The 25,717-nt window shown below is 40.4% G+C and overlaps 1 protein-coding gene across 3 annotated transcripts in view; it reads left to right on the top strand.

Moving 5' to 3' along the window:
- Positions 1 to 25,717, top strand: part of CHCHD6 (coiled-coil-helix-coiled-coil-helix domain containing 6) — a 115,852-nt gene that overhangs the window by 26,556 nt on the left and 63,579 nt on the right. For 2 of the 3 annotated variants that reach the window (XM_069812163.1, XM_069812165.1), the window contains exons 5-6: positions 9,566 to 9,586; positions 15,033 to 15,116. In XM_069812163.1, coding sequence (XP_069668264.1) covers positions 9,566 to 9,586; positions 15,033 to 15,116 — 105 coding nt within the window. The remainder of the gene's footprint in view (positions 1 to 9,565; positions 9,587 to 15,032; positions 15,117 to 25,717) is intronic. The other variant, XM_069812164.1, reaches the window with a different exon arrangement.

Raw genomic sequence — 25,717 nt, 5'->3', positions numbered from 1 at the left:
CTTACTGGCCTTAAAAGGCATGGAGGGCAGCCCGAGGACAGCAGGTTCAGTGCCTCATTCTGGCTTTTCTGTTTTCCCCATTTTTCAGCTTTTATAATTGAAAGGTAAATTGCTCATTTTCATCAGACCCTTTCATTTTGGAAGGCTTCAAAGCAGTCTTGCATTGCTGCTGTTGCCCTTTGAGGTGAAAATGATAATTTTACAAAACAAGGGTGTTTCATAGACAGCCCTTTAACAACCAAGTTAGCTTTTTGTCATTAGTTCTTGTGGGTGTTATTTTTATCCTTCTCCTTCCTCCTGTTTCCCTGGTACACTTCGTCTTAACTCTGGTGTAGGAACTACTTTGTCCAGAGCTTAGTTAATGGCATCTAAGTGTGGCTGTCAGATGAGGAAGTGGTCACTTTTATTACAGCTCTGAAGACAGAAGTGCCAGCACCTCTGGCTTCTCAAAGTGCTGTTTTATTGTTATGGTGAGTCTGCACTTAGAAACCTGTCTGCGAATTGCAGAGTTTTCAGTAGTGTCTGGCTGATACAGAAGTTTCCATTGCATGGTAGGGCTAGAGTGATCAAAAGTGTCAGCCTCCATTTCTGTTGGAGTAGTGTCTGTTTTGCCCAAAAATGCTTTAAAAGCTTTGTTTTGTCATCAGGAATTGAGCTTCAGTTTCATATCACTTGCCCTTAGGATCATATTCCCTAGCTAAATGGGCACTCTAAACATTGATTTTAATTAATTTAAATAGCTTTGAAATATATATATATATATATATATTTATACTTAAATTGTTTTAGTAGGATTTGTTTTAGTAGGACTCCTTAGCAGCATGCATTACAAACTCTTCCTACAAGATAGTGAGACACTCCCTGTTTTAGGTGGCAGCCAACAGACAAGTACGTAGCCTGCTGCATAATGATCTAAGGTGTGTACACGCGTTCTGTTGACACAAGGTGCAAATATCAACTCTTATTCAAGAAGTGCCATGGGAAAGTCATGTTTAAAGACTGTGCAGGCTCCTAGGTGATTTCTGGCTTTAACAATGTGTCTAATTACCCAGCAAGGGGGATGGTATGATACTCCAGTGATTTATGTTGAAAAGGAGTTTAAGGATATCTGGCCAGGAACTGGAGGTTCACATTCAGAAAGTTAAGGTGTTTTGGAAGAGAATATGGTCGTCGTCACCATTGTGTCAGTAATTTTGATTGTTGGGGACTGAGAGTGGAAACTAAAACTTGAAATGGCTCTTTGCCTTGCTTTAAGAAGTAAAGAATTGACTTTAACTTGTAAAGTGACTTGAGAGAACAACCAGTGTTGTGGAAAGCTTGTGAGGAGAAGGGAGCCTGCTTTTGTGTGTTAATATGCTTTTGTGTGTGTTTTTCCTCCAACACCGTGTTAATAGACCTTGTCCTTTTTACTTGGCAATTCTAGTGCTTGTGAGTTCAAGGTAAGCTCTGCTTCCTCTGGGGCTGTGGTCTGAAAAGAATCCTGCTCTTACTGCTCAAGCACTGTGACCAGCATGAAGAGGAAGGTGGGGGCAGAGGAAGATGACTTCAGCTGCTGCCTGTCTCATTTCTGTCGATGTAAAGAGCTTTACAGAGACGAGTAATATTTTGCAATTGAGTTTCTCTTTTAAAGACACTCTGATGCTAATGTTGATTTAATAAGGTTCTCTCATTCTCTCTCCTTGCTTAATTTGAAACGTCTAATTTTGTGCTTCACAGTTCTGAACACAGAATTAGTGAGGGAAGAAGAGCCGGAGGCAGGAGGAGCAGAGTGCCACACCAGAAGTTGCCAGGGGAGATTGATTCAATAGAGTGAAAAGGTGCAAAAGGTTATATGACCACAGTTCAGAACAACGTGATGGTGGTACTAATGAGAAGGAAAACTTGATCCTTTGAAATGTTTTAAGGTCTGTGGGTGTATAACCAACACTAAATGGAAAAGGGAGCATTGGACTGCTGGTTTCTCTGAGTAGATTTTTCTTTTGATTTTATATGTATGTAATATATACGTTACATGACAGGCAGGAAGGAGAATATTATGAGATAAATAAGCTTTTAAAGGTTTTTATTTTAAAGGTGGTTTTGATAAGTGTGGCATTTATTTTCAAAAATGCTGAGAGGTTATGAGAGATTGTGAATTTGATCTTGCTAATTTATCTTGTCTGCACCTGAATGTTTTTTTTTTCCTGCTTTAATTTTATGCTTGTGGAAAAATCTATTGACATCCTTGGACATTTAATTCCTTTGTTGCCCTGGGGATAAATGTAAACTCCCCCAAACCATAGTGCCAAAAGATTATCTAAAATATTGTACAATAATAGTAGTAATGCAAGCTTTTTCCTTTGGCTCCTGCTTTGTTAGTGTACCTTTCCTCTGCCTCATAGGAAACTAGTCCTGTGCAACAGAGTTGAATCCTAATTTGCCTCTTGCTTGAGTTGGGTGACAGTTCTTCACAGAACCGAGCAGGTAGTGTAAAAGGAGTACAAGTTATGTTCAGCTTAGTTTTATGATAAGCTGCCAACATGTTCCATTGAAAAACTCATTAAATCACAATTAAATCCACAGGGAAAAAGTAGGCCATCTCAGTGAATACTTGATAGATGAGGTTTATGGTTTTCAGTGTGAGCCAGGGGTATAACCTGCTCCTTGCTGTTGGAGCTTGGTGAAAGCTGCAGTGAAATACCACCACAGAATCACCAGAAAACTGTCCAAAGCACTGGAAGTTGCCTGTGCACAATGATCTCTGCCTGTGTTTCTTCTGTCCCATGGCCTTGGTCAGATAGAAGTATCCCTTTCCTGCCTCACACTCTTGTATAACACACTCACCCCCCCTTCCTCTTTCTTCTCACATTGTTTCTGGTAATAGGAGCTGAACTTCTGCCAGTTGCTTCTGCTGAATTTGATAGCTAGCACTGGATTGTACAGAGTTATCTTGAACGTTTGCTTGGGGAGTGCACTTGACCAAGCAGGCCTGCATAAGGAGTGAAGTTTTAGGGCCAACTGTTAATGCGAATTCTAAAAAAAGCCTGAACCTGCCTTTGAGGGTTTCTTTTTCCCTGACTTTCAGTGCCTTTAGTGACTAGTCTCCTGGAATATTTATCAAATCACTTGCCTGTCTGGTTATTTCTAGTCTACTGCACTGGTCAACTTACTTGATCAATAAATCAATCAACAGGTTCTTAAAATTACTTTCATTGACTTTGGAGGTGTAGCGTACAAAAGGAGCTCATAGAAAGTAAATGATTGTACGTGCCCCAACTATAATTAGAGAGCAAACAGTGTGGATGTATGTTTGTAAATAGTATCTACTACAATAAATACAGCAATCAGTCTTTAGGGTTCTGTGATACTCTGAGCTGGATTGACTCTCAATTTGCAAACTCATGAAGCATGAATCTTAGCTCTGTTGGGTCATCTGACTGCTATACTTAGAGCATACACTATTTTAAAGCTGAATTTCAAGCTTCTTGCTTTTGATCAAAAGGTCCAGGAGTAAATACTTCTCTGGTTCCTTAGCATGTGACATTATTTTTGAGCTTCAGGAGCTCCACTGGGTGTGAAATGTTGTTTTCTTTTCCTAAGGAAAATTCCTCAAAATGCTTAAACTCTTCCTCCTGCACCCAGTCTGTACCCTCTTCTTCTTGACAGCAGCAACACCTGGTTTGTGATCCTTGCTGAGAGACTACCAGGTACTGCTGCTTCATAGAAAGAATGTTCTCCCCCTGCCCCTGATTTTTCCAAGCCATCTGCCTTGAGCAAGGGTTTGTTGCATTGCCCAGTAAACGGGCATCAAATCAGCATTGAATTCTTGTAGTACTTACAAACGTTAAGCACTTGCACAATGTAGAAAACTGCTGTTTGCAAATTGTCCTATCAAATGGAAATCAAAATTTTGCTGGCAGTGACATAGATTTGAAAGTTGCTGTTGATACAATCATGCCCTGGAGATTGCAATGTAAAAATAAAGAATACAGTTTTACAATAGCCAGAAATCCTTGTTGTTGCTGAATCTACACTCTTCTTTTTGCAGATGATTTCATTATGATATACTCAGACTTCATTAAAAGATGCAACCTCGCAGCATTTTCTCTGATCACAGCCTTGTGAGGAGGAGCCGAGAGTGCATGTATTTAAGAACCAGTATATTCTCTTCCTAAAACACACAGTGGGTTGCAAGTGCTTTGGAAGCGAGAATCAGAGTCTCTAGTGGACATTTCATCTATAGCTCAAAACCACAACTTAATTGGCAGCCTTTTCATAATGCTGACTGTGGCCTAGGATGTAGGGAATGCTGCAGGCGAAGACTGAGGTACATTTTCAGAACTGGTTGCAGGGAAATGTAGTGCTGACTGCCCATGTCTCTTTAGTAATGATAGAAATGAGGGATATTGCGGTGAAGTTCCTCACTTTTATGTTTTTTCTTTCTTGGGCTGTCTCTGATTAATCTTTCTACATATTTTGACTCCATTTTACTCCATAGATAACATCTTACTATGAGTATGATTGTGTATGTGTACTAGCCCAGACCATTTATTTAAACTTGAGTCCCCTATGCTTTTTTTGGTCCGTTCTGTAAGGCTTTGGAATCCACTTGATTTATAGTAAATGTTGATGACTGTATGTCTTTCCCACACGCATCTTGGCAAACTGGTAGGTTGGATTCTCCCCCCAGAAGGATACTGACCCTATAACGCTGTGTAAAGGCTGCTTTGCATATGTCTAGGATGAAAGAGCAGGGAGAACAGGAAAATTTACAAGACTGTCAAAGTGAGTAAAAACATAAACTGTGATGTTTGAAACTTCACCTGACTCTACCTGCAGAAGGATTCATAGAGGCAGACAGGGGATGCATGACCATGACTGAAGGCTTTAAAGAATTTTTTTACTCAATTATGTAATTAAGACAGTCTTTGCCTGTATTAAAAAGCAGCCCCAAAGTCAACTGTATTTCTCTTAAATGGTATAGTATTTGAGATAATCTTTTTTAAATAAAAAGAAATTAGATTTCTAATCTTGTGGCAGGAACTCTGTATTCACTGTACTATATTAAACCTGTATCCATTGGCTGGTGCCTATAAATATCTATTTTGTTCAGAGGCAGGTAAAAATTGCATGTAGTGTCTGAGAGCAAACGTGGGAAGGGAATTCCTTCTGAACTCACATGGTTCATCATTTTTACTGCTTGGAGGCACATGGGTTGATTATGCATGTCATCTTGATTTTTTGCAAAACAGTGGTTGTGTTTGAAGTACTATGTTTGACTCGGAAGCTAATATATTTGGTATTTAAGAATCTGGCAAGAGAAAGCTATGTCCCCATATGCATGCACAGAAATGAGATTGGGATGTAGGCATGCGTAACTGTTATTTTCCCCCGTCTGTCCTATCCCTAGAAAGCCATATGCCACCCTTAGGCTAGCATAATGGGAGTCTGCATTAATGATTATGAGCTAGAAATAATCCAAGAAGAGTTGAGTGGCCTTTGATTCTAGCTTTATGAGAAAATACCTCATTGACTCAGTAGGGTCTGAAATATGTTCTGGGATAGAAAGTTGTAATTAATGTAGAATTTCATGATGCCCCCTCTTGAGATCTTTTTTTTTTTTTTTTTTTTTTCTAAATTGGTCAGGGACTTGGAGATTCTTATGTCTAACAGGCAGAGTAGGAATTTAAGCAAGGAGGTAAAAATTTAGACGGAGTTGTTGACTCACCTGCTATCAGAAATAAGCATCTTGAGCATACATCTCTTGAGAGCCTACGCTCTGCAAGATTTCTATAGACATTGAATGCCTTGCCTGTTGGCAGCCTACAAAATGAAAACTGTATATATGCATGTATAGAAGTGGTGATGGGAAAAGGAGAATGTGGGAATGGGCTGAAGTATTAAAGCAAGCAATGAAAGCAGATGGTTTACTTTGGATTTTATAAAATAGGTTTCTCTATTTTGTTTTAAATGAAAACTATCAACTGTCAGCATTGCAAACCTATTTGCAGCAATGCCATAAGTATTAGAAGTGCAGTTGTCCCTGAATCATAAAAGGGCAGAGGGTTTTTCTGCTGCTTCCCATCTTCATGTTTATAGAATTGTGTATGCTCTGTATACATTAGAGTTGAGCAGTTTCATCAGAGCCTTTCCTCAAAATTGATTGCTGTTCAATGTCTCTTCCTGCTTCCTCTCCCTTGTCAGTTGGTTACATCTCTGACTCTTATTACATTTAATACTGATACTGCTTCAATTTTCCACTAAACTGGAAGTGTTTAAGGGTCTGGAGTGGATACTGAATGTCTAGATATATTCTTTAAATGCTTTAATTCCTATCATCATGAAAAAGTTTAGAGCTGGATTATTGCCTTAAGAAGAAATGACTCTTTGCTCATTCAGTGATGAAGTCTGGTCATCAAGATGTTAGAATATGTGCTGCAGAGCTCTTCAGATACTGACATGAGTGCAAAAGTTGTTGCCAGCAGCTGTCTAGGGTTTTGGGCACCTGCTGCCTCTCATTTCTCGCATCTCCCACTCGTATCTTCCACTCCCAAAGTTGGCAGTGCCCCTAAAAATACTCTGTATTGAGTTCTTAAGTAGGAGATCTCTACAAAGCTGGTAGTCTGGATTCCTGAGTCACTGGTCATGCTGTAGTGAAATTAGTTATATGACAGAATTATTGACTATGCCAAGGTAACAGACATCTAGGGTGAAGCTGGTTCCAGTCAGTTTACGAAGGCATTTCCCTTCCTAAGGCCGCTGTTTTATCGTGCTGATCCCTTCCTCCCTCACCGCCAATTGCAGAACTGTGTTTTGATTGCTGACTGCCATTTTTACATTTGCCCAGACCATGACAGGCATGAGTGATGTGCCCGTTATGGCAGTCATATATGGGTGATGTGGTGTATGGGTTTGGGAAAAGATGCTGGAAATTGTCCCTGTGTGTGAAATACTAATTTGGCGCTGTAATCTTCATTTCATTGGAAGTTGGACTGTTGATACATATGTGGGAAAGCATCCCCTGCCTGAATAATCAGTGCTGAAATGTGAAATTTTCAGAAGCACAGATGCATTACTTATGTAGTTCCCATATCTAGCCAGAGTCTTCTCCAAGTGGAGCGTGTCATCTTTTCCCCCATATAAATATCTAGGACAGGGGTTGCTGGTTTGGCCTGAGACCCTGTTTCAGTAACTTTTGCCTCTGATACAGTCAAGAGGAATATCTTGATTTGGTTTTGACCCCAAACAATTAAGTCCAGTATTTATTCAGCTTCCTGTGATTGCTATCCAGTGGGTTACCTGGAAGAGAAATGAACCCTTGTTGTAGCAGAAGAGTTCAGCAGTATTGACCAAGGGTGCTGAAAGATGGTTTGTGTCCCAGGGCTGGGATTATAAAACTCACAAGCCCCAAGCTGGGAGCTGAAAGTGAAATTCATTCAGTTAGGAAGCAAGGAACCCAGGCGTTGCTTGTTTCTTAAACAGTTTCTTTAAACTTTGAAGAAATTAGTGGACATGCTGTGGTTTTTATTATCAGCCAAAGTTGGTAAATGCAGGTCTACAAAGAGATCTCGGCACATGCTTAGGAGGTAGCAAAACTTAAACCAGCAGCCTTCTTGAGTTTTCATTTTTGTATTATTTTATTATTATTATATTTTATTTAGTCTGTGCTTCACTCCAAATGTAGTTGTTTTTTTCCCAACACAGAATGTGTCCTACTGCATCCACACCTGTTTTAATCTTCCTGTTTCCATTCAGTGGGGTGTATCTGTTTATTCTTGGAGTAATAATTTTTTCCCCCTCCTAAAAGATGACAAAATTAAAGCCTTTGGCAGTACCTGCAGAAGAGATGCCCTGTGGCTATTAACAGTGTTACCTTTCTTAAAACTGTAATTCTGCTATTTTGCATTATATTATAGGGGTATAAGAGGCACCGCCTCTCATTGATAGGGCTGGTTCCTTCTTCTTCCTCTCTTCTCAGCAACTGTCCAGTACCACTGAGTTAGTACATCATGTTCATTTTGTCATGCAAGTGTTTATCAAGCAGGAATGTGACAGTTAATGTCTTAGGCACCCCAGGGATGACAGAGGTACATCCAGTAAAGAGCTACCAATGTGTATGACCTACCTGCTGAAATAATAACATGCGCCATAAAGAGACCTGTGTTCCTCCTGTCCCATCTGCTGAGGATGGACAGCCTTGCAATTACTAAAATGTGAAAACAAAACTAAATACATCTGTCCTGACTGTAAAAATCAGCCGAAGAAAAATGTTACTCAAATCAGGCTTTTGTCAAGATCAGTCAGTGATTACCGGTGAACACCTGTTGTGTATTGCTTTGTTTGGCCAAGGACTTGATGCCGCTATATCAAACCTGTCTGCAGAAAGGGGAGAATTGGCTTCCCCCAGTTGAACTGTAGATGTTTGGTTCCAGCCCACTCAGCTGTTGCAAAGGATGAGGATGGACGACACGCGTAGCTGATGACACATCATCCCTCAGTTACCTGAAGTAGTTGCTCTGTGCCATTAAAATGATGGCAGATCCCATAAACATATTGCACTCCACCGTCTACTCCCTCTGGCACTGAACTATGACCAAGAGGAAAGTTCCTCCTGCCCTGTCAACTCCCCTCAAATAAATAATCATAATAAAAAAGGCCAGCCTTTCTGAAGTTCCTGCTTAGCGAATGTGCTGCTGATTGAATGTAGCCCTGAGAGGCAGGGCAGGCTGGCAGCCCTTGACAACAAATGAGAGCTGTGGCTGCCTTATAAGTGCCTTGGCTTCAGAAGGAGCTGGTTATGGGCATGAAATGCTTATCATCTTGTACTTGCTTTGCTGCTGCTGGATTACTGTGTTAAGAAGTAATAATAAGTAAATAGGAGGTGATACTGTAACCTGCTTCATCTGCTTGTCTTCATACTTAAATAGGCTTGCTGACAAAAGAAGGGGCAGGTGAAGGCAGCTTGGATTTGGCAGAGGTTTGGACAGTGCACTAAAGATGTGTTCAATTGCCTATGAAGAGGGATCTGGTTGGAAATCTGATCAGTCAACTGGCTTTCTATTAGGAAGCACTCTTTGCAGTTGTCCAGTAAAGAAGATGACTTGCTATGTAGGTCAGCTTGTGCATTAAAAAATGCCCTTGCAAAAGGATACTTGTTCTTGGCAGGTAATTTGGAAACAGTGCAGTTGTTGGCCGCCTCCTTTTGAGTATGCCCGGCATTGCCATGGTCATTGGTGCATGTTGTGGATATCAGCAGCTGCAGCACCTTGCATGACTCCCTGTAACTGGCTGTTTCATAGCTGTCTGCTTAGCTTCTGCCCCATGGGGCAATCCTGCAGCAGTCTTTGGGGCCTTTGCTTTGTTTTTATTTTTGGGGGTGCATGTGCTTTTGTTTTGCTTTAATAGCACAGTTCCCAACAGAGGACAGCACTGCACTGCTTAAGATGCTTGTCATTTTTGAGGAACTTTTCTAAACTTGTCATCCTAAGAGCTATATTGTGCAGCAGCAGGCAGCCTCCATAAATCACTGATTTCTCTTTTTCTTCTCTTTCCCTTCCTTTCTCTCTTGTGCTCTCTTTATTCCAAGCCTGCGGATTTGGACGCCTGGGTAAGCTCTCTTTTTTTGTCTGGATCTTGCTTATTCCAAGTGTCATGTTGTTACTGCACGCGTACAGATTGTTATTGCTGAGCACAGATGCAGGATTTTATTTTCTGTCATTACATTTTAAAAGGTGTTCAGCTAGAAAATTGCATATTATTTCCTCCATAAAGATTTTCACTGGTTCCTTTTGTGTAGCTTACAGCTGCTGAAACCAACTTGATCTGGTGATGTGTGTTGTTGGCTAAGAGAGTAGCAGAAACAGGAGGAAATGAAGGTTACACCAGTACTGCTTTTTAAGGCCACGAGTCTGCATCTGGGTCCTTGAACAAAACAAAACGCAGTCACCTGCCTTCAACAGAATGAGATAAAGGACAAAAAGCAAGTGATTTTGTAGGCCTCACATGTCTGGAATAGTGACTACAGGCAGCTCCACAGTAGTAGTGATATTTCTGCTGATGGAAGGGGAGGTTGAGTCAAGGTTCCCCCATGCTTAGCTGTCCAGTACAAGCCTCCGTGTAAAGTTCTGCTGTTCAGTCTCAGGCATGATGCGTGCAAGCTGCTTCTCGCTGTTTCAGTGTTGCCCTTTCAGCTCTGCCGTATTCCCTTTAGACTTGGTGAAGAACATGCCAGCTAGCTAATTTTGGAGCTAGTTCTGTTCTTCAGTGCATTGCTGTCAATTCCTTCTTCTAGTCTTGGAGCCTTTAATAGCATTTGTTTTTCTCCCCTGCCACCTGGACTGCTACCAGGACTGGAAGAGACATGGGAAAGCATGAGGTATAAGAATTTGCAGTTGTGAAGTGTGGCAAGCTGAGGTACCCAGCCCAGACACCTCTGCTGTGCTGCTGCAGAGATGTTACTGGATACCTCTGGGGGAAGCTGATAACTCCTCTCAGCAAAGACAGGATGATGTAGAAACAACGTATTTAGTAGAGACTTAAGGACCTTTCCTTTATCCTTGTAGCTTCTTTCTCTGGATTGCCTCTGACTGACTCTCTAGGCGTCATCTCACTAGTTCATCTGACTGGTGAATGTGTTTTGCCAAGAAGATAAATATTTTTGCAATAATCTTGCCAAGTGCTGTGACTTGCCTTTGAGGAAGTTCTTTATAGATTGAGGTATGGACCTTTCTTTTTAGCTTGACTTGCCCTTTGCAGAGAGGGGCATGTTGTTTTTTTTTTTCTTTCCCCTCCAATAGAGTCTTCTCCATGCCCTCTCCCCAAATCCCAGAATCCCAACAGTATTGCAGAGAGACAGCCTGATGGTAGCTGTCAGCTGTGGGCTGTGCTATTGCTGCACTTTATTCCTGGGTGCCACATTCCCTACTGTAACCTGACCCTGCCAAAACTCCCTTTTTTTCAAGCAGATTTCCTTCCTCGTTTTCATGTTTAACAAGGTGATGAGAAGGGACTGTGATTAAAAATAATAAAAATCTGGTGATATTTTGTGGGGGGCAAAGCCAAAGCTGATCTGTGAATGGATTTATCTAGAGTTAAGCCCAGTTCTAGGAGATCACAGTCTGATGTGTCACGTGTTGATGTCAGTTCAGGGCGAAGCTAAGAGTGTCTGGCTTTGTTCATAGAGAATGAACCAGTAATATTTCATTACCTCAATTAAGAGGCTTGTAAAATATTTCCTTTGGCCTGCCTGTCAGCTAGCAGGCCAGTGCTTGAATTCTTTAGTTCAGCCAATATGTAATACATAGCTTTAGAAATGTGCTTTCAGTTTGTTTCTAAACAGGTTACTTGATAAAGGGAGAGGAGGAGGCAGGGAATCGCACATGACTCTGCCTTAGCTCTTTCACCATTCAAAGCAGCACTGAGATAACCTGAAAAACTTTGGGCTGTGGAAAAAGTGTAAAGATAAAACGTAGGAAGAATTTGAAAGAGCCCCCAACCAGTCCATGGATCCATGCCCATGGAAGCTGTAGTAGCATGGTAATAGTATACCTTCACTGTCCTTTTGTAAGAATGCAATGCTTGTAACTTCTGACACATCACAGGGAATTCTTTAGCATTTCCTGAATATATCTTATACCTAGTTTTTGTGCAGAGAGCAATTGCCTATTGCATACATTCTCTTTTGCAAATACGTGCTGTCCCATGCTACTTTACTAAGTTTTGGGTGCATTCGTGTGTTCTGTGACTAGCTACACTCTTCCTCCCCTCCCTCTGTTTTATGTCTGTCTTCATACTTCTTGGGCATCACACTCTCTGCTGTGTTCTGCACTACAGTTTCTTAGATGTCATCTCTGGGCTTTGGTCATCTCTTGCATGATATGTTCAAGCTCAGATGTAGCTTCTGCAGCGTGGATGTGAAATGCAACTTTCTGATATATGATTTTCAAACTGGTGTGTTATCATGCATGTCTTCCCTTCTCTTTCCTTCTTTAGTTCTAAAGGCCTTTATGTGAAAAGTGTATCTGATGCTTTCTTTGGCACCTGCAATCTCAATCCCCTGTGAAATTGTAATCATCTCCATAGCAGCAAGTTCTGTCTGGGACATCACAGGCTTCTGGCTTCAGGTGGGGAATAAGCAGTAGGACTAGAAGAACTCTTAATAAATATCCTGTATTCATACAAAATGTCCCTTGTTGCCTAACCCAGTTTGGAACAGTGAATATTTCAAATGACACATGTTCTGACTGTACCATTCATACTTCAAACATCATCATAAAGTGTACTAAAGTTTCTAGTAATAACAGCTGGGGATAGAGGGAAACAGAAAGCAACTTTCAAGCAGATCTGTGACAAATAGAATGTTTCTCAGTATGCTTCAATACACTGAAACATCAGCAGCTCTTGAAAACAAGCAAAGCATTGAAAATATGTTTGAGTTGTGAGTAAAAATTTTCTGCGCAACCTCTGATTCATCATACACCTTATGGGCAATAAGTGGGCGATAATGGGAGATAGTATGGGAGAAATTACTTAGGGGGAAGACTACAACTGAGGTTGTAGTCTGCAATTGGGAGATCTGGTTTTGATTCTTTGATGTCAATTTTGCAAGACCCTAGAGAAGTCACTAACAGAATGTCTGTCTGCTGCAGGGTGCATTGGTGTGGAGGCATTGTTCACTGTGGGCACCCCAGCTCCAGTCAGGTCTGCTTGGGAGTCCATGAGTCACCATCATGCAGATCAGCACACTTCTAATGTGTCTGCATCTCAGCAGGCCGCTTGAGAGATTAGGTATTTGGTTTGTGTTCCCTTCCAGAGATGTCATATCCACGTCTTGCCAGAAACAGAATAAAGCCTCTTGTCCGCCAGTTGTTACATGTATTGGTTTTGTGCTCCCAAAATAGTCTGCTACCCCAGGGGAGTAGCACTGCCACATAATTAATTTATTTAGGTTAAGCAGAAACTTTCTTGCATTTTTAAGAGTTGATCTTTTGACTTCCCCCCTCCCCTTTTTCTTGAAATACACTTCATATCAAAAACACCTTCCATCTGAATTGTGCAGAGGGGTCAGTACTATGTTACTCTTCTTTCTTTTCCTTATTTATTTTCTCCTTAAGGAAGTACAAATCACTTCTTTAGTAATCTGATTTTATGGGTGTTATGCAGAAAATCAGCAGGAGAATCAGGTTCCTTTGGTCATGCACCAGACCACCCTGCCTTCTTACATCTGTTTCATTTCAGTTGAAATTGCATATTCTTTTCTGTATAAAAGATGGGTATTGGTTCAGAAGGATAGCTTTCATTCTCTTATCATAGAAATGGTAATAATTTTGGCACTTACAAAGTGCCCATCAGTGCCCCTATTGTTGCTGTGAGATCTCTTTGGTCATGCTACATGCATGGGGCAGCTGATTCTCATCCCCTTCCCATCCTGTTTCAGATGGTTTGCGGGCTGGAAGATACAGAGCAGCTCTGGTTAAACCAAAGCCAGCGATTTTGCCTTTAATGAAGTGTCTTTGAGAGCAAGGGGATTTAGATGTGAGACTATAGTGCTTGTGCCTTACCCTGGCCCTGTTGGCTGGATGACAAACATGGGAACCAAAATATTTCTTTTTCCTTTACAAACAAACAAACAGACGCCACCACCACACCCCTGCAAACCCCCTATTTCATGTATCACTTCTCTTCTTGCTTGCTTAGCAACTGTCCCTCACTGCCTAACTTAAAATCTCTTCTAAGCCCTATTATACCACTGTATTTCCATCAGCAGGGGAGTAGAATGAAGGAAATGCACAGCAACTGGCTTTCAGATGTAATTTTTCTCATTAACGATGGCTGTTGGCCATAAAATGACAGGTCTGAGCCCATGAGGATGTTTCTGTCCCAGCTGCTTAATCATATTGACCAGCATTTTCTGTGATTGTACCGTCATCATTAAAAGTTAAGAGCAATGCTGCTGGGATGCTATAGATTAGCAGGGTTTGTGTTCATGTTAAATGGACTAATAATTCTAGTTTTGAAAGGTCTTCTTGCCTGGTGATAACTTATGTGGCCCCAGAGATTTTGGGGTGGCATAGAGGAAGAAAAACAAGTGCCATTCTTCTTGCTATTGTTGCTTTTTATTTTTAAGCTTAAAAAGTTTGGTGCAGGGTCCATCAATGCCATGTTTTCTTAATGCTGGTTCAGTTTAGGGGTGGGAATGCAGTGAAGTGCTGCTAGTTGTAAAGACCTAAAAGGCAAAAGCTGTTGCCGTAACCACACAATTGATCATTGTTTAGCTGATGACCAGGTTATGCTTAAGCATGTGTTTGTATACCACGTTTGCTGTTTGGGAAGTGTCACACTTATACTTTGGAAGGTGGAGGAGAAATTCTCTGATACACATCTCCCCTCCAAATCTGCAGCACCCAGCCAGAGGAACTCTGGGGGTGCTGGTGGTGTATGCACAGAGAGTGTGTGGAGACAGTACTTAATTATTAAGGCCGTCCTATGGATGTGTGTAAAAGCAAATAAGAATGTGTGAAAATATGTGTTGCTATAAAAATGTTATAACATAGACTTGTATTTCAGATCTTCCTCATGGTTGTAGGGACCTGTTAAATCTACAGAAGTTTTCTGACACTCCAAGGGGTGCGTGTTTATAAAGTGGAGGATTTGAGGTTTATTTTTAACGTAAGGTGAAGAACGTTGAAGTGGAGTAATAAACATCGTGATTCATGAAAAACAAAGACTTGGATAAGGTGGAGTTCTGAAAAAGGCAGTAGGAAGGTGTCACCTTTCAGTGATTATATGTTTTCATTTAATAAGGAGAAATAAAATCAAGGTTATGAATTTGAGTATGATACTAATAAGAGCGTTTCAAACTTGTGGAGACAATCCAAAATGAACTGCAGTACTGAAGGTTTGTAGTTCCACCGAGAGGGATCCTATATACCAGTCCTGAGCAATGATTTTTTTTTTTAGTTCCTTCCAGTCTGCATCCCATGTGCTTTCCATGCACTCACACTTTTTGTTTTTAATTTCTTCTTCTACTGATGCTCTTTTGTTCTTCTTCCCAGGCTGTGGAGCTGCAAGGCAGGGAGGCAGAGCTGAAGCAGCAAGAGGCCTTCTATAAAGAGCAGTTGGCTCGCATTGAGAAGAAGGTAAGGCTAAGTTGCCTTTTATTTGTGGCCTCTGAATACTAATGGGATTGGATGCAGATCTGTGTGGATCCAAAGAGCAGAGAAACAAGAAGCATGGTGCTGAAACCTGGAACTTTCAGCTCCCAGTATCTGTCTGCCCCTCACCCCTTACATAGTTAAGTGATGAAAAAGCTGTACAAACAAAATCTTTTGAACAACTCGCATTTGAAAGATAAGAGGTTTTTAACTGGATGATTTTTTAATAAAGTAATTCAAACTTTATTTTCTTTTTTGCCATGGGGTTTAGGTGAAAGCTAAGTTCAAAAAAACAAGTGCTTTTTTTTTAATTCCTTTTGTTAAAAATCCTTTCCTAAATTAAAAAACACAAAGCAAACCACAGATCTTGCTATAAATATGAATTGAAGTTGTATTATTAATTTTTCTCTAGGGAGCTCAGCAGTTCAAAGGGTGGTGCTGCAGTGCACTGCCTGCTTCTTGCTGGATAAGCCTTTGAAATGAACTTGATTTAAAGAGACACTGTCAAGCATCTTTTAAGCCTGAAATGACCTTTGAAAATCCATTTAGGGATTTGAATCTCTCCCCTAAACGTGGGATTTGCTTCTCTGTTTAATTGTTTACCATGATGAGTTTTTAAAAATTGATGCCATAAAAACAGGAGCAGCCATGCTGTTCCTTATGAACTAATGTGTTTTTCACTTCCTGGCAAAATGAAATAATGTTATAAGTAGTCTTTATTTTTTAATAAATGTGGAGAATAATCTTCTCCAATTTGAAGCAATTAGACCTCCTGATAGGGAGTTGCATACATCTGACTTGTAGTTGTGTTATGTGACTAAAAAGAAATACAAACAATGAAAAAGGTGGGTTGTAAAGAGACAGAGAAATCAATCAGCTTTACTACCAACATGTAGCTTGATGGTGAATATGGAACATGGGAAAATTGCAGATTACAGAAATGGTAGAAAACTATCGGCACATCTATTCCTTTTCTTGTTCCCTGCTACTGCATGATTGTCCGTGCAGCATTTTTTTTTTTTTTTAAGCCATTAATGGTAAAACATGCCCATGAGCAATTTCACATGATACAATTTTGCAACGCTTTAATCTATACAGTTCATTAAAAAATAAACTATTAAAACTACCACTCAGTGTTGCATTCAGATTTTTAAATTCTATTTCTAGATAATGGGGATTGTTCAGTGAAATTGCAAACAATCTAGCAGCTATCGTTCTAATTATCACAGTTGTCCATATGTTCATATGCAAAGGGAATTTTTGCAATTTCTTGGTCTCATGCTGTGTGCTTCTATTATATTCTTTTCTCTGGATCTGGTTTCATGAAGTGGAAACTGCAGGGAAAATTTGTAAGTGTGTCTGTCCTTTATTGACAGTGGAGTGGGGAGAAGTTTGTGTCCAGGCTGCAGTGTCCTCTTTTTGAAGTCTTTGGTTGTATTTTGGGTTTCCCTTTTCAGGTCCATGTCCTTTACTACAGGGAAACTTTTTAAACAAGGTGATGGATATTTTAGTGCAGGATCTACTCAGGGGAGTAAGGTGGCTTGCCCATAGTCCTATGCAAACTGCAGAGCTGTATAGAAACTATCTTCTAGTTTTTACGTGTACAAAAGCAAATAAATAAGAAGGACAGGTGTTCTTTCCTCTCTTGAAACACTAGATAGTTTCTGACCCTTAAACACTAGCATTTTGCCGATAATAAAATAGAAGAATGCCTCTAACCCTTAGTCTGGATTGGAGTGGGAGGTGGGGGGGGAGCTAGGAGGGAGAGGAGAGAAATGTACTTGAAACAGTGTAATAAAGCTTAATTGTATTAGTTTTGAAAAAGGTTTTTGATCTTCTCTGTGGATAATTTTATTCCTATAATGGTTGGAAAGATGGAAAACAAAGCACAGAACAATCTTTTTTATTAGCTGTTGCTTTTATATTATTCTGCTTTTATTTGTTGAATACACACAGACCTTGATGTTTGTTTATTTATTTATTTCTCCTTCCACTGTGCTAAAACCTTACAACTTAGGCTTAGATATACTTTTATATATCTGTGTATGTATGTGTGTGTCTATATTAGAATAAAGCTATTGTTAAGGGGATGAGGTGGAGAGGAGCTCTGAAATAGAAGTTTGCTTTCTCCACTGTTTTCAGAGGGGATGGTCACTTGGAGCGTGGTCACTGGTAGCTCAGAGGTCTTGGGCTGGGAGTGAATGAATGTGATGGCTCAGTGTGGAGTTAGAAAGCTGAAATTTCTGCTTCTAAGGATCAGGCTGTCAGGAATTCCCCCCTCTTTTCCCCTGCTGTGCCTATCTATAACCTCAGATCAGCTTTGTCCCACCTCTGCATGATCACAGAATTCAGCAGTGGGAGACTTAGATATTTGTTTTTGAAGGATGTTTTGAACTGTTGATGTTGAACTAAGTACCTTCCTGGTAGGATGCTAAGAATAGTTGTGTTATGTACTCCTTACAATGTAGTACACAGAGACTGTCCTGTTTCTTCTGATGGTGGTCAGTTTTCAAAGACTTTGAAGCAAGATGCAAAAAAACCTCACCAAAACAAAACCACAAAAAAAACTTTTGGAGAAAAGTTTGAGAAAAGTTTTCCTAAGTGTTGTCAGTCGGAGGCTGACACATGCCCTGCTTGAAAAGAGTTTATTTTCATTCAGTATTTTTATTCACCGTAATGGAACTTGGATTACTGCCATTGTTCTTCTACGTGCCTCAGACATTTTTCCTGAAGCCTTGTTTAGCTCTTTGCCTCCATATCATGTGGCAGTGTGTGCCACAGGTTAACTTATGTACTTTATAATTCTCTATTACCAGTTTCAAATACTTTTTTTTTCATTTAATATCCTTTATGTGAAAGAAATAAAAGGAATTCTCTTCATTATTCATTATCTGTTCCCTCTTTTACCTTCCCATTAAGCTGAGCAGTCCTTACCTTTTCAGCCTCTGCTTGTGTGAATGATTTTTTTCCAGGTTTCTCATTCTACGTGTTTGTCTTTGGGCCCTTTCCCCCTTGCGGCTGTGTCTTTGAGATGTATTGACCAGAATTGAACTCAGTAGTTCTGTTGAATGCAGCAGATTGTGTGAATACGTTATCCTTTTATTTTGTAATCTCTGAAAGAGTACTGTAATCTACTGGACAGAGCACAGAATTGGAAGCAAAAAACTGCTCATTTTCTAATAGCCGTTTCTCTTTTGGGAGTTTGAAACAATTACTTAGTCCATCTATCTCAGTTATTCCATCTATATGATGGAATAGCTTATAATGGGAGGGCAAAGTGTTGTGAAACAGTAAAGCTATAAAAATGCTAAAAAGGCTTTGCCTTTAGTTTTGCATGAGATGAACTATGGGTGTACCTTATTTCAAATAGATCTTGAGAAACTCAGTTTCTCTAGACAGTCTTATTAAAATTTTCACAGGAAAGGGCATGTATGGAAAAATAATTTCAGTGTTTCAGCATTTGGGGTTTTCCCTACATCATCTACTAAAACACTGGAAGAAGTAAGACGGTGAGTGCAGTGGTGCTGTGTCACACTAAAGGTCCATCTAGTTCAGTAAGCTGGTCCTGACTGTGACTGAAAGTGGATGTCCAGGGATGAGCGTAAGATCAAGGCAAGTATATGGGATACTTGCCTCAAATGCTTTGATCATCCGGGCTGGTCGTCTTTGAAACTCTTCCACATCTATTTAATCTTCTCTGCGAGGTGTGAACTAGAACTGTGCATACTGTGCTCAAGATATGGGTGGACCATGAACATATATGGTAGCTATATCAGAATCACTGTTTGGTTCTCTGTTACTTTGTAGTGCCTAACACTTGATTTACACTTCTGACTTGTGTTGAGCCAATGCCGCGCACTACTGCTACTAGCAGCATTCAGCTATTTTGAGTGCAGGTTTGAATGCATGAAGTAGCTGTACTGGGATTAAACCAATGCTGTGATTTGTTGTTGGGAGGTATTCTTCCCACTGCGCTCTTCATTATCAGTTTGTCAGGGGTTGTGAGTGTGTGAAGGGGTGGTAGGTTTTGTTCTGCCTGCAGTGCCGTGCCTGCTTTTTAGGCTTTTTTTTTTTTAAATCAAATTTTATTGAACAGATTCCTTGCAGAGGATGAGGACAGTGGTGATGCCCTTGGTCTTCCTCACTTTAACTCATTGTAGTTTTGTGTTTCAGTCTCTTGGGTTGCTTGTATGTTTTTTGTTTTGGAGTGCCTGAAGTATTTTGGTAATCAGAAAAATTACAGGGAATAGATCCTTTGAACTGACTGTTTCTTATATGACTGTGTGTAATTGCAGGATTTTGGAGTTGGTGATACAGACATGCCATTCTACACCTGTGTTTCCAATGTGACTGTCTAATCTCCAATAAGTAATCCAGTAATGAGACCTGGGTAATTTGTTATAAGCTGTTAAACTTCAAACTCTTACTTTTTAGAGTAATTTTACATCTCATTCATGTAATTTGGAATTGTTTCACAAAAAGTGGATCTTGTCCTAACTGTTTTGAAGGAGATTTTGTACTGTAGTGTTTCTCTGGGTAGAAAGAATGAGAGTTGGACCTAATAATCTATAAGGAAAACCTTAGAAACACTCAATTTGAGAAGCTTAAGCTGATGTTCTTTCATGCATTCATATGTTACTGAGAAGCCGGGAGGGAGGGAGGGAGATGGAGGGAGCTTGGTATAAATAGTTAACATATATACTGCTCAGAACTGGGATTTTTATTAAGGATTCTGTGTATGCATTGTCTTGTTTCTTCTAAATGGTAGAAACATCCTTTAAAAAGTATGATAAGAAAGAAATGCAGTCTCTCCTGGAACCCTTCGGATGCCGGGAGATTTCACTTAGCATATTAGTTGCATACTTTCTCCCAAGTAAATATTTGTTTGACTCCTTTTGCTATTTGGCCTCTTGCTGGGTTTAACCTGACAAAGGTTAAGGGCAGTGCTACAGTATAGCAAAATATGGGCAGCTCTTTGGAGTAGTGTAAAATGGCAGAGAAGGGCTGAAGGTAATCTCAGCAGGTGGAGTGAAACTCCTTGCTACAGATGATGTCTCTTCTTTGTTTGGATTTTCCTAAGCTCCAGCTCCCACATTGTCTTTTATTAGGTGGCTGTGAACTACTGTGAGCAGTGTGTACATTAATATGCAATGCTTTTCTGCTTCTAGTTTTTCAAAACAGTAAGTAGCACAAGAGGTATTCATAAGCTGTAGAGTATTTATGCAAGTCGGAAAGGAATGCATTAAACAAATACTTTTTTTTTTATTAATAAGGTAAACTGCACCTTTTTCTCTGCTTAGCTTCACAAATCTTGTAATTTTGTGTGTGGCATTCACCTTGTTTGGTTTGTTTAAATTAATCTCCTTTTGCCCTTGCATTTACCATTTAATTCATGTTTGTAAAGCATTTAGGATGTGTAAAGAACAGGAGGCGAACTTATTTTTGTTTGTTATTCTTTTTGGCCTTGATCCTTCTTCTTGGAGCAGTCTCCCAATTCTGGGGCACCAAGGTCACCCCTACATGTGAGTCCACTGTCATTTCTATGGTTTTTGGCCAGTAACTCATCTCAATAAAAATCTCTGCAGAGAAAGTGACAGCAGCCTGGAAAAAAAAGCCTTCCAGAATAATAAGTTCATGTTGCGTCTTCATCATCAACTTTCAGCAGATTCTGCGGGGCTGAACAAACTGATGTCACCTGGCAAAGGTGGCAGGGGATTTCTGTTGCAGGGGCCGAGGAATCAGTTCCCTGAGTTGGGATCTCAGGCTGCGTCTGTATCCACGAGACCTACAGAGCACTCGCCTACCTTTGAAAAAGCAAGCCGTGTTGAGGTGTTCTCTTCAAACGAACCCTCTGCCCTCTCACTGGGAGTTAAAGATTCAGTGCCCTTTTCTAAATAGTTGATATGTCTTGGCAGGTGTCACCAGCACCATTTACTTTCTCAATAAAATGGCCTGTAATGTCTTAGGGCTGCATGTGAGGTATTGCTGTGTGTGTAAGGGCTGCTTTGTTTGCCTCCAGTCACTGTATTGCCAGCCACTAGCTTACTGCTCTAGCCAGTGCTGTGGGGTACTTTGAGGAAGAACAGCTAGTGTGAAACCAAGTTCTGGTCTCAAAAAGTGTGTTTCCCTTTCAGAAGTATTTCTTGTCCCTGCCTTTGTAATTGAGCCTTAGAAAACTCTTTACAATTCCAAATTTTTTTTTTCTTACCTAATTTGTTCAGTTCTCTTCTCATCCTGTGCCCCTGTTGCAAACCCTTCCTCCCACAAACCCAGCAGTGCTTTATGTGAACCTACAACAGCTGTGATCCTAAAATGCAGTTTGCCTTTCAGGCCAGTGGAACAATATAATGAAGCACCCCGTTCATCAAACTGTGGGTTTAATCTTCTGAACACAAGAAGAATAATCCCCAGTATAGTTTTCTGAAATACGCTGATAAGATCCATCCTAATCATCCAGATCACTTAGCAGTTGCTCGGGCTGTCTATTGAAGGCTGTGTGGACATAGTCTTTCAGGCAGCGGTGGCTCTAGCAGTCTCTCAGGGCACAGCCTTTGATATTTAGAGAACTGAAGATTTTGTCCTGTGTGTGCGTTAAATTTCTGAAATTGTCATCTGAATCGGTCCTGACCTCCCATCCTCTTCCTCTTTTCAGTTATTCACAGAGATTAAATGTCATGCTGGGGAAGGAGGAAGGAGTACGGCATCCCTAATTTCTTCTTTCTGCCGGTATCCGTTAGGGCTGAACAGCATCTAGAGGAGGCTGTGGCTTCCTAAAGCTTCTCCGTTGTCTCCCTGTCTGCAGGGAGAGGTTGCTTCGTTGTTGCCATTGGCCAGCTTGCAAACTGACTTCCAGTACCCTGTGCTCAATTCATCCATTTAATGGGTATTTTGCTGAAAGCTTGTAAAGTTTAGTAGTTAATATACCTCAGTACACCAGCTCTTAGAGATCAGATAAATTGATTGGTAATTTGATGAACTCAAAGAACATCTACAATAGGGTAAATAAAATGTGTTAGATGTCAGCACTGCCTCTCTGCCTTCTCTGCAGTGTGTATGTTCTCTCTTCAATATGTGTTGACTGATGTACAGTACATTACATCGAATTACAGGCAGCCTCTATGCAAACAGCAACTGAGCGTTTGCTTCGTCTTCAGTCTGGACAATAAGTGTAGAGATGCGTTTGCAGTCTGTGCTGAAGGGTGAACTGTCAGAGCCTTACGGTGATTTTGTTTCCCTGGCATTTAGAGTACCTTTGCGGAGGGAGAGAATGATGCTTATGGGCTGCTTCATCTTGGAGGAATCCATCCTCAGGCTCGACTTGTGAAATAAATGTGGCAATGTGTGGTTTGAACTTAGTGTCTTAACACTGAATTTAGCAGCTGAATTTAGATAACAATCTGGTATCTGGTCTCATCAGTGTATCACTATGAAGACTTGTTAAAGGCAGAACAAAAAGACCTAGAATGTGATCTTGTCTCTTTGTTAGAACTCAACACTGGAGTATTTGTCAAGTCTAGTCCAAAAAGAGCAAAACAAGGGGTGCTTTTGTCTTACTTCTGAGAGCTTTCCCCATTATCTAATATTTCTGATACCCTTCCTCGCCATTTTTAATTCAACCCAATTTTCTCTTAATTTTCTTATTGCCGAACAGTTTAAATTTCTGTTTCCTCCCTCTTTGTGCTGTTTGTATGCTTGTGTATAAGCAGAATGGTATTTATAAATGTGTGTATATACAGGTAGCACTGCTACCAGTAAAACCAGTGCTTTTCTAATGGAAAGCAGCACTTGCATGAACATACATACATACACAGGCGTATACACACACACACGCGGAGTCTGTCTCTCACCTATTTTTACTATGGTGTAGCTGTGCCTTAGCACCAACTACATTATCTTACTGCAATAAATACCAGTGCTGCCTGTTATTTCTGTGCAATTCACCAACCAGTGTACAATTAATTTTTGGCCCTGTTATTATTGCAGTATTGGCTATTTTATAAAACTGTAGAGAGTTAGAACAGTGAATTGATTAAATATGTTCCAGACCTTAGGCTGGAGTCTGTGTGTCTGCTGGGATTTGGGTGATTGAAGTTTGTACTTCTCTTGGGATATTCCAGATTTAGACTTAGTCTTAGAAATTGTTTCAGGTAAGCAAAACTTCCCTCTGTGTGTGGAATCCACTTGCATAAGAGCCTGGGGAATCTGAGGTTTCTGCTTTGGCCCGCAGCAGTCCTTCCACATGTGGCAGGAAAAAAGGCATCACCATTGTGACTTAAAAATAAAGCCGAGGCTTGGGCTCATTTTGAAAAGGTCCTTAAAATTATGGCTCTGCCCTTACAGAATATGCTGCCATCATGTTAATGGAAAATATGGCTAATAATTACTCTGTAAATTGGGCAGACTCCACAGAACATCTCAAATTTGTGCTGTATTAAGTTGTCTGGAGATCAGCCTTTAAAAAGGGAGTACTCCATATTTACAGCGGCTGTACCTTCTGAAGTGAGTGTGTTTTGTAGTTTACTGTGGGTGTGTTAAATACATGTTTCATGACAGCCTAGGGCCACTTCTCTGAAGGTTTTTCCCCATATGCCAGTCATTTTAAAGAAACATAAATAAAAGAGCTACTCCAATTTCTTGAACATATAATGCACTTTCCCAAGAGACCAGAGTGACTCAGAAGTAGCTTGTAAATAACATGTTTTCATGTTCTTAAATATATGTGCACCATCAGGCTCGCTGTGGGGTCTTGAGCCACTGCAAATGGGATTTGCTTCGTCTGTTGGAGAATCTCCTGATCCCAGGATGATGAGTGGTGGGTTTTTTTGTTTGCTTGGTTTTGGGGTTAGCTGGTGGTTTGGCTATATATTCTGCTGCACCAAGAATGATCCCAATCACAGTTTACCATTAAACACCTTGACTCTAATGAGGACTACCTGGCTCACTCATTTGTAGTCCAGCCCCATTGTAAATAAATATGAAATAATGACTAAATTTTTGTTTTGTTTTTAATAAAATGGTAAATGTACATCTTGTATGCACTAGAACTGTCTGGGAGTCAAACTCTGACAAATGTGGAGAGGAGAGTTTTGCCCTGGTAGGTATTCACCAGTGGAGTAGCCGTCAGATAGAAGATGCTGCCCTGAGCAGAGGGCAGCAACAGCAAGGAACGGCCACAGAGCCAGAAAATGCGGAACGACTGTACCAATCTCCAAGGGGCCACAGAGGAGCGAGAGATGGGAGAAGGAAATGTGTGAGCTGAGATAAAACTCTTAAGCCTCTGATTTGAGAAGACTTGTAATAACTAGGTTATTTTACAAGAAGAGCTAGCTTTTCTTTTCCTTCCCAATTATTGCATTTCAGGTCTTTTCATAAGAAAAAAGGCTTAATTCCTTCTCCTTCCTTCTCCCTTCCCATTCTTCTGAACAGAAGCCAAATTTTTGCTTACATAATTTCAAGCTGCAAGGTTGCTGTAAGCCTGCATGCCTGGGTCAATTGAGGAGTGCCTGGATGTTTTTTTTTTTTTTTTTTTTTTCCCCCCTAGAGATGTCTTATGATGTATTGGATGGTACACAGAAATCATCTAATTTGCCCTGACATGCAGCAAGCCTTGAACTGGCTGGACTGTGGTTCTTGAAACAGAGAAGACGATTCATGGGCGTGTAAAAAATACTGTATTGTGTGCCTGCCCGGGCATGTATGTGAATTTTTTAACTTCATTTTTCATAATAGTTATGTATACCACAAAATTTCCTTTGGCTGTTTAGGGAATTAAGTGTAGTATATGAGACCTTTCACCTTTAGGTCATTTGTTGAGATACAGCTTCCGTTAGCAGCAGCAAAAAAGCCGTTTCTTCCTGATAGCTAATCACTCATTCGTGTGGCACCAAGATAACTCTTCCTCCAGTTAGAGGCAAGGGTTTGTTGCAGGAAGAACAACAACAACAACAAAAAATTTGTGTCCTAGCTTTTGATTTCTATGATGGGCAAAGGGCATCATAGTGAGGAACACAGAGTTTGGCCTTGCCAGCTGAAAATAGGACAGTGCTGGGTTATAACTTTGTTGTGTGTTCACTTGTTCTGTGGAGAGAGGATTTGGCTCCAGGACTGCAGTGTTTGTGGTGTGTGCTTTTTTTTTTTTTTTCCCTCCTCCCCTCCTGTTGTTCCCCATCAAAAGTATAGTTCCGTCCCTTCTTTGTGTTCTTGTTGTCTTGATTTCTGAGCCCAAGCTGTCCCCAGTTGAAGGGCTAGGATTTTTTGTTTGGTCTTGTCCAGTAGATGTAGGTGAAAAACTGATACTGTTTTCATGAGCCTGAAAAAATCCACTTATAACACTGTTTCCCAAGCCTTTTCTTGTTACAAAGTTTATCAGCTGCAGCAACAAACCTGATAATTACAATGCTTATACCAAAATATTTCTTCTGGAGCTTTAAGCCTACTTTTCTTTCTTTCTCATTTAGTCCCAACGTCAAGGTCTGTTGTTGTTTGCGTGTAGTATTCCTTACTGTTAGAGACTGCTTTTAGAGATTAAATTCTGAGAGTAGATTTAGCTTGCATCTACGGGTGTATGGTACACCATACATGTGACA

Source organism: Haliaeetus albicilla, chromosome 24, assembly GCF_947461875.1.
Source record: "Haliaeetus albicilla chromosome 24, bHalAlb1.1, whole genome shotgun sequence".
NCBI classification, from domain to species: Eukaryota; Metazoa; Chordata; class Aves; order Accipitriformes; family Accipitridae; genus Haliaeetus; species Haliaeetus albicilla.
The sequence above is the reverse complement of the archived record's forward strand: the minus strand, read 5'-3'. Positions and strand labels throughout refer to the sequence as shown.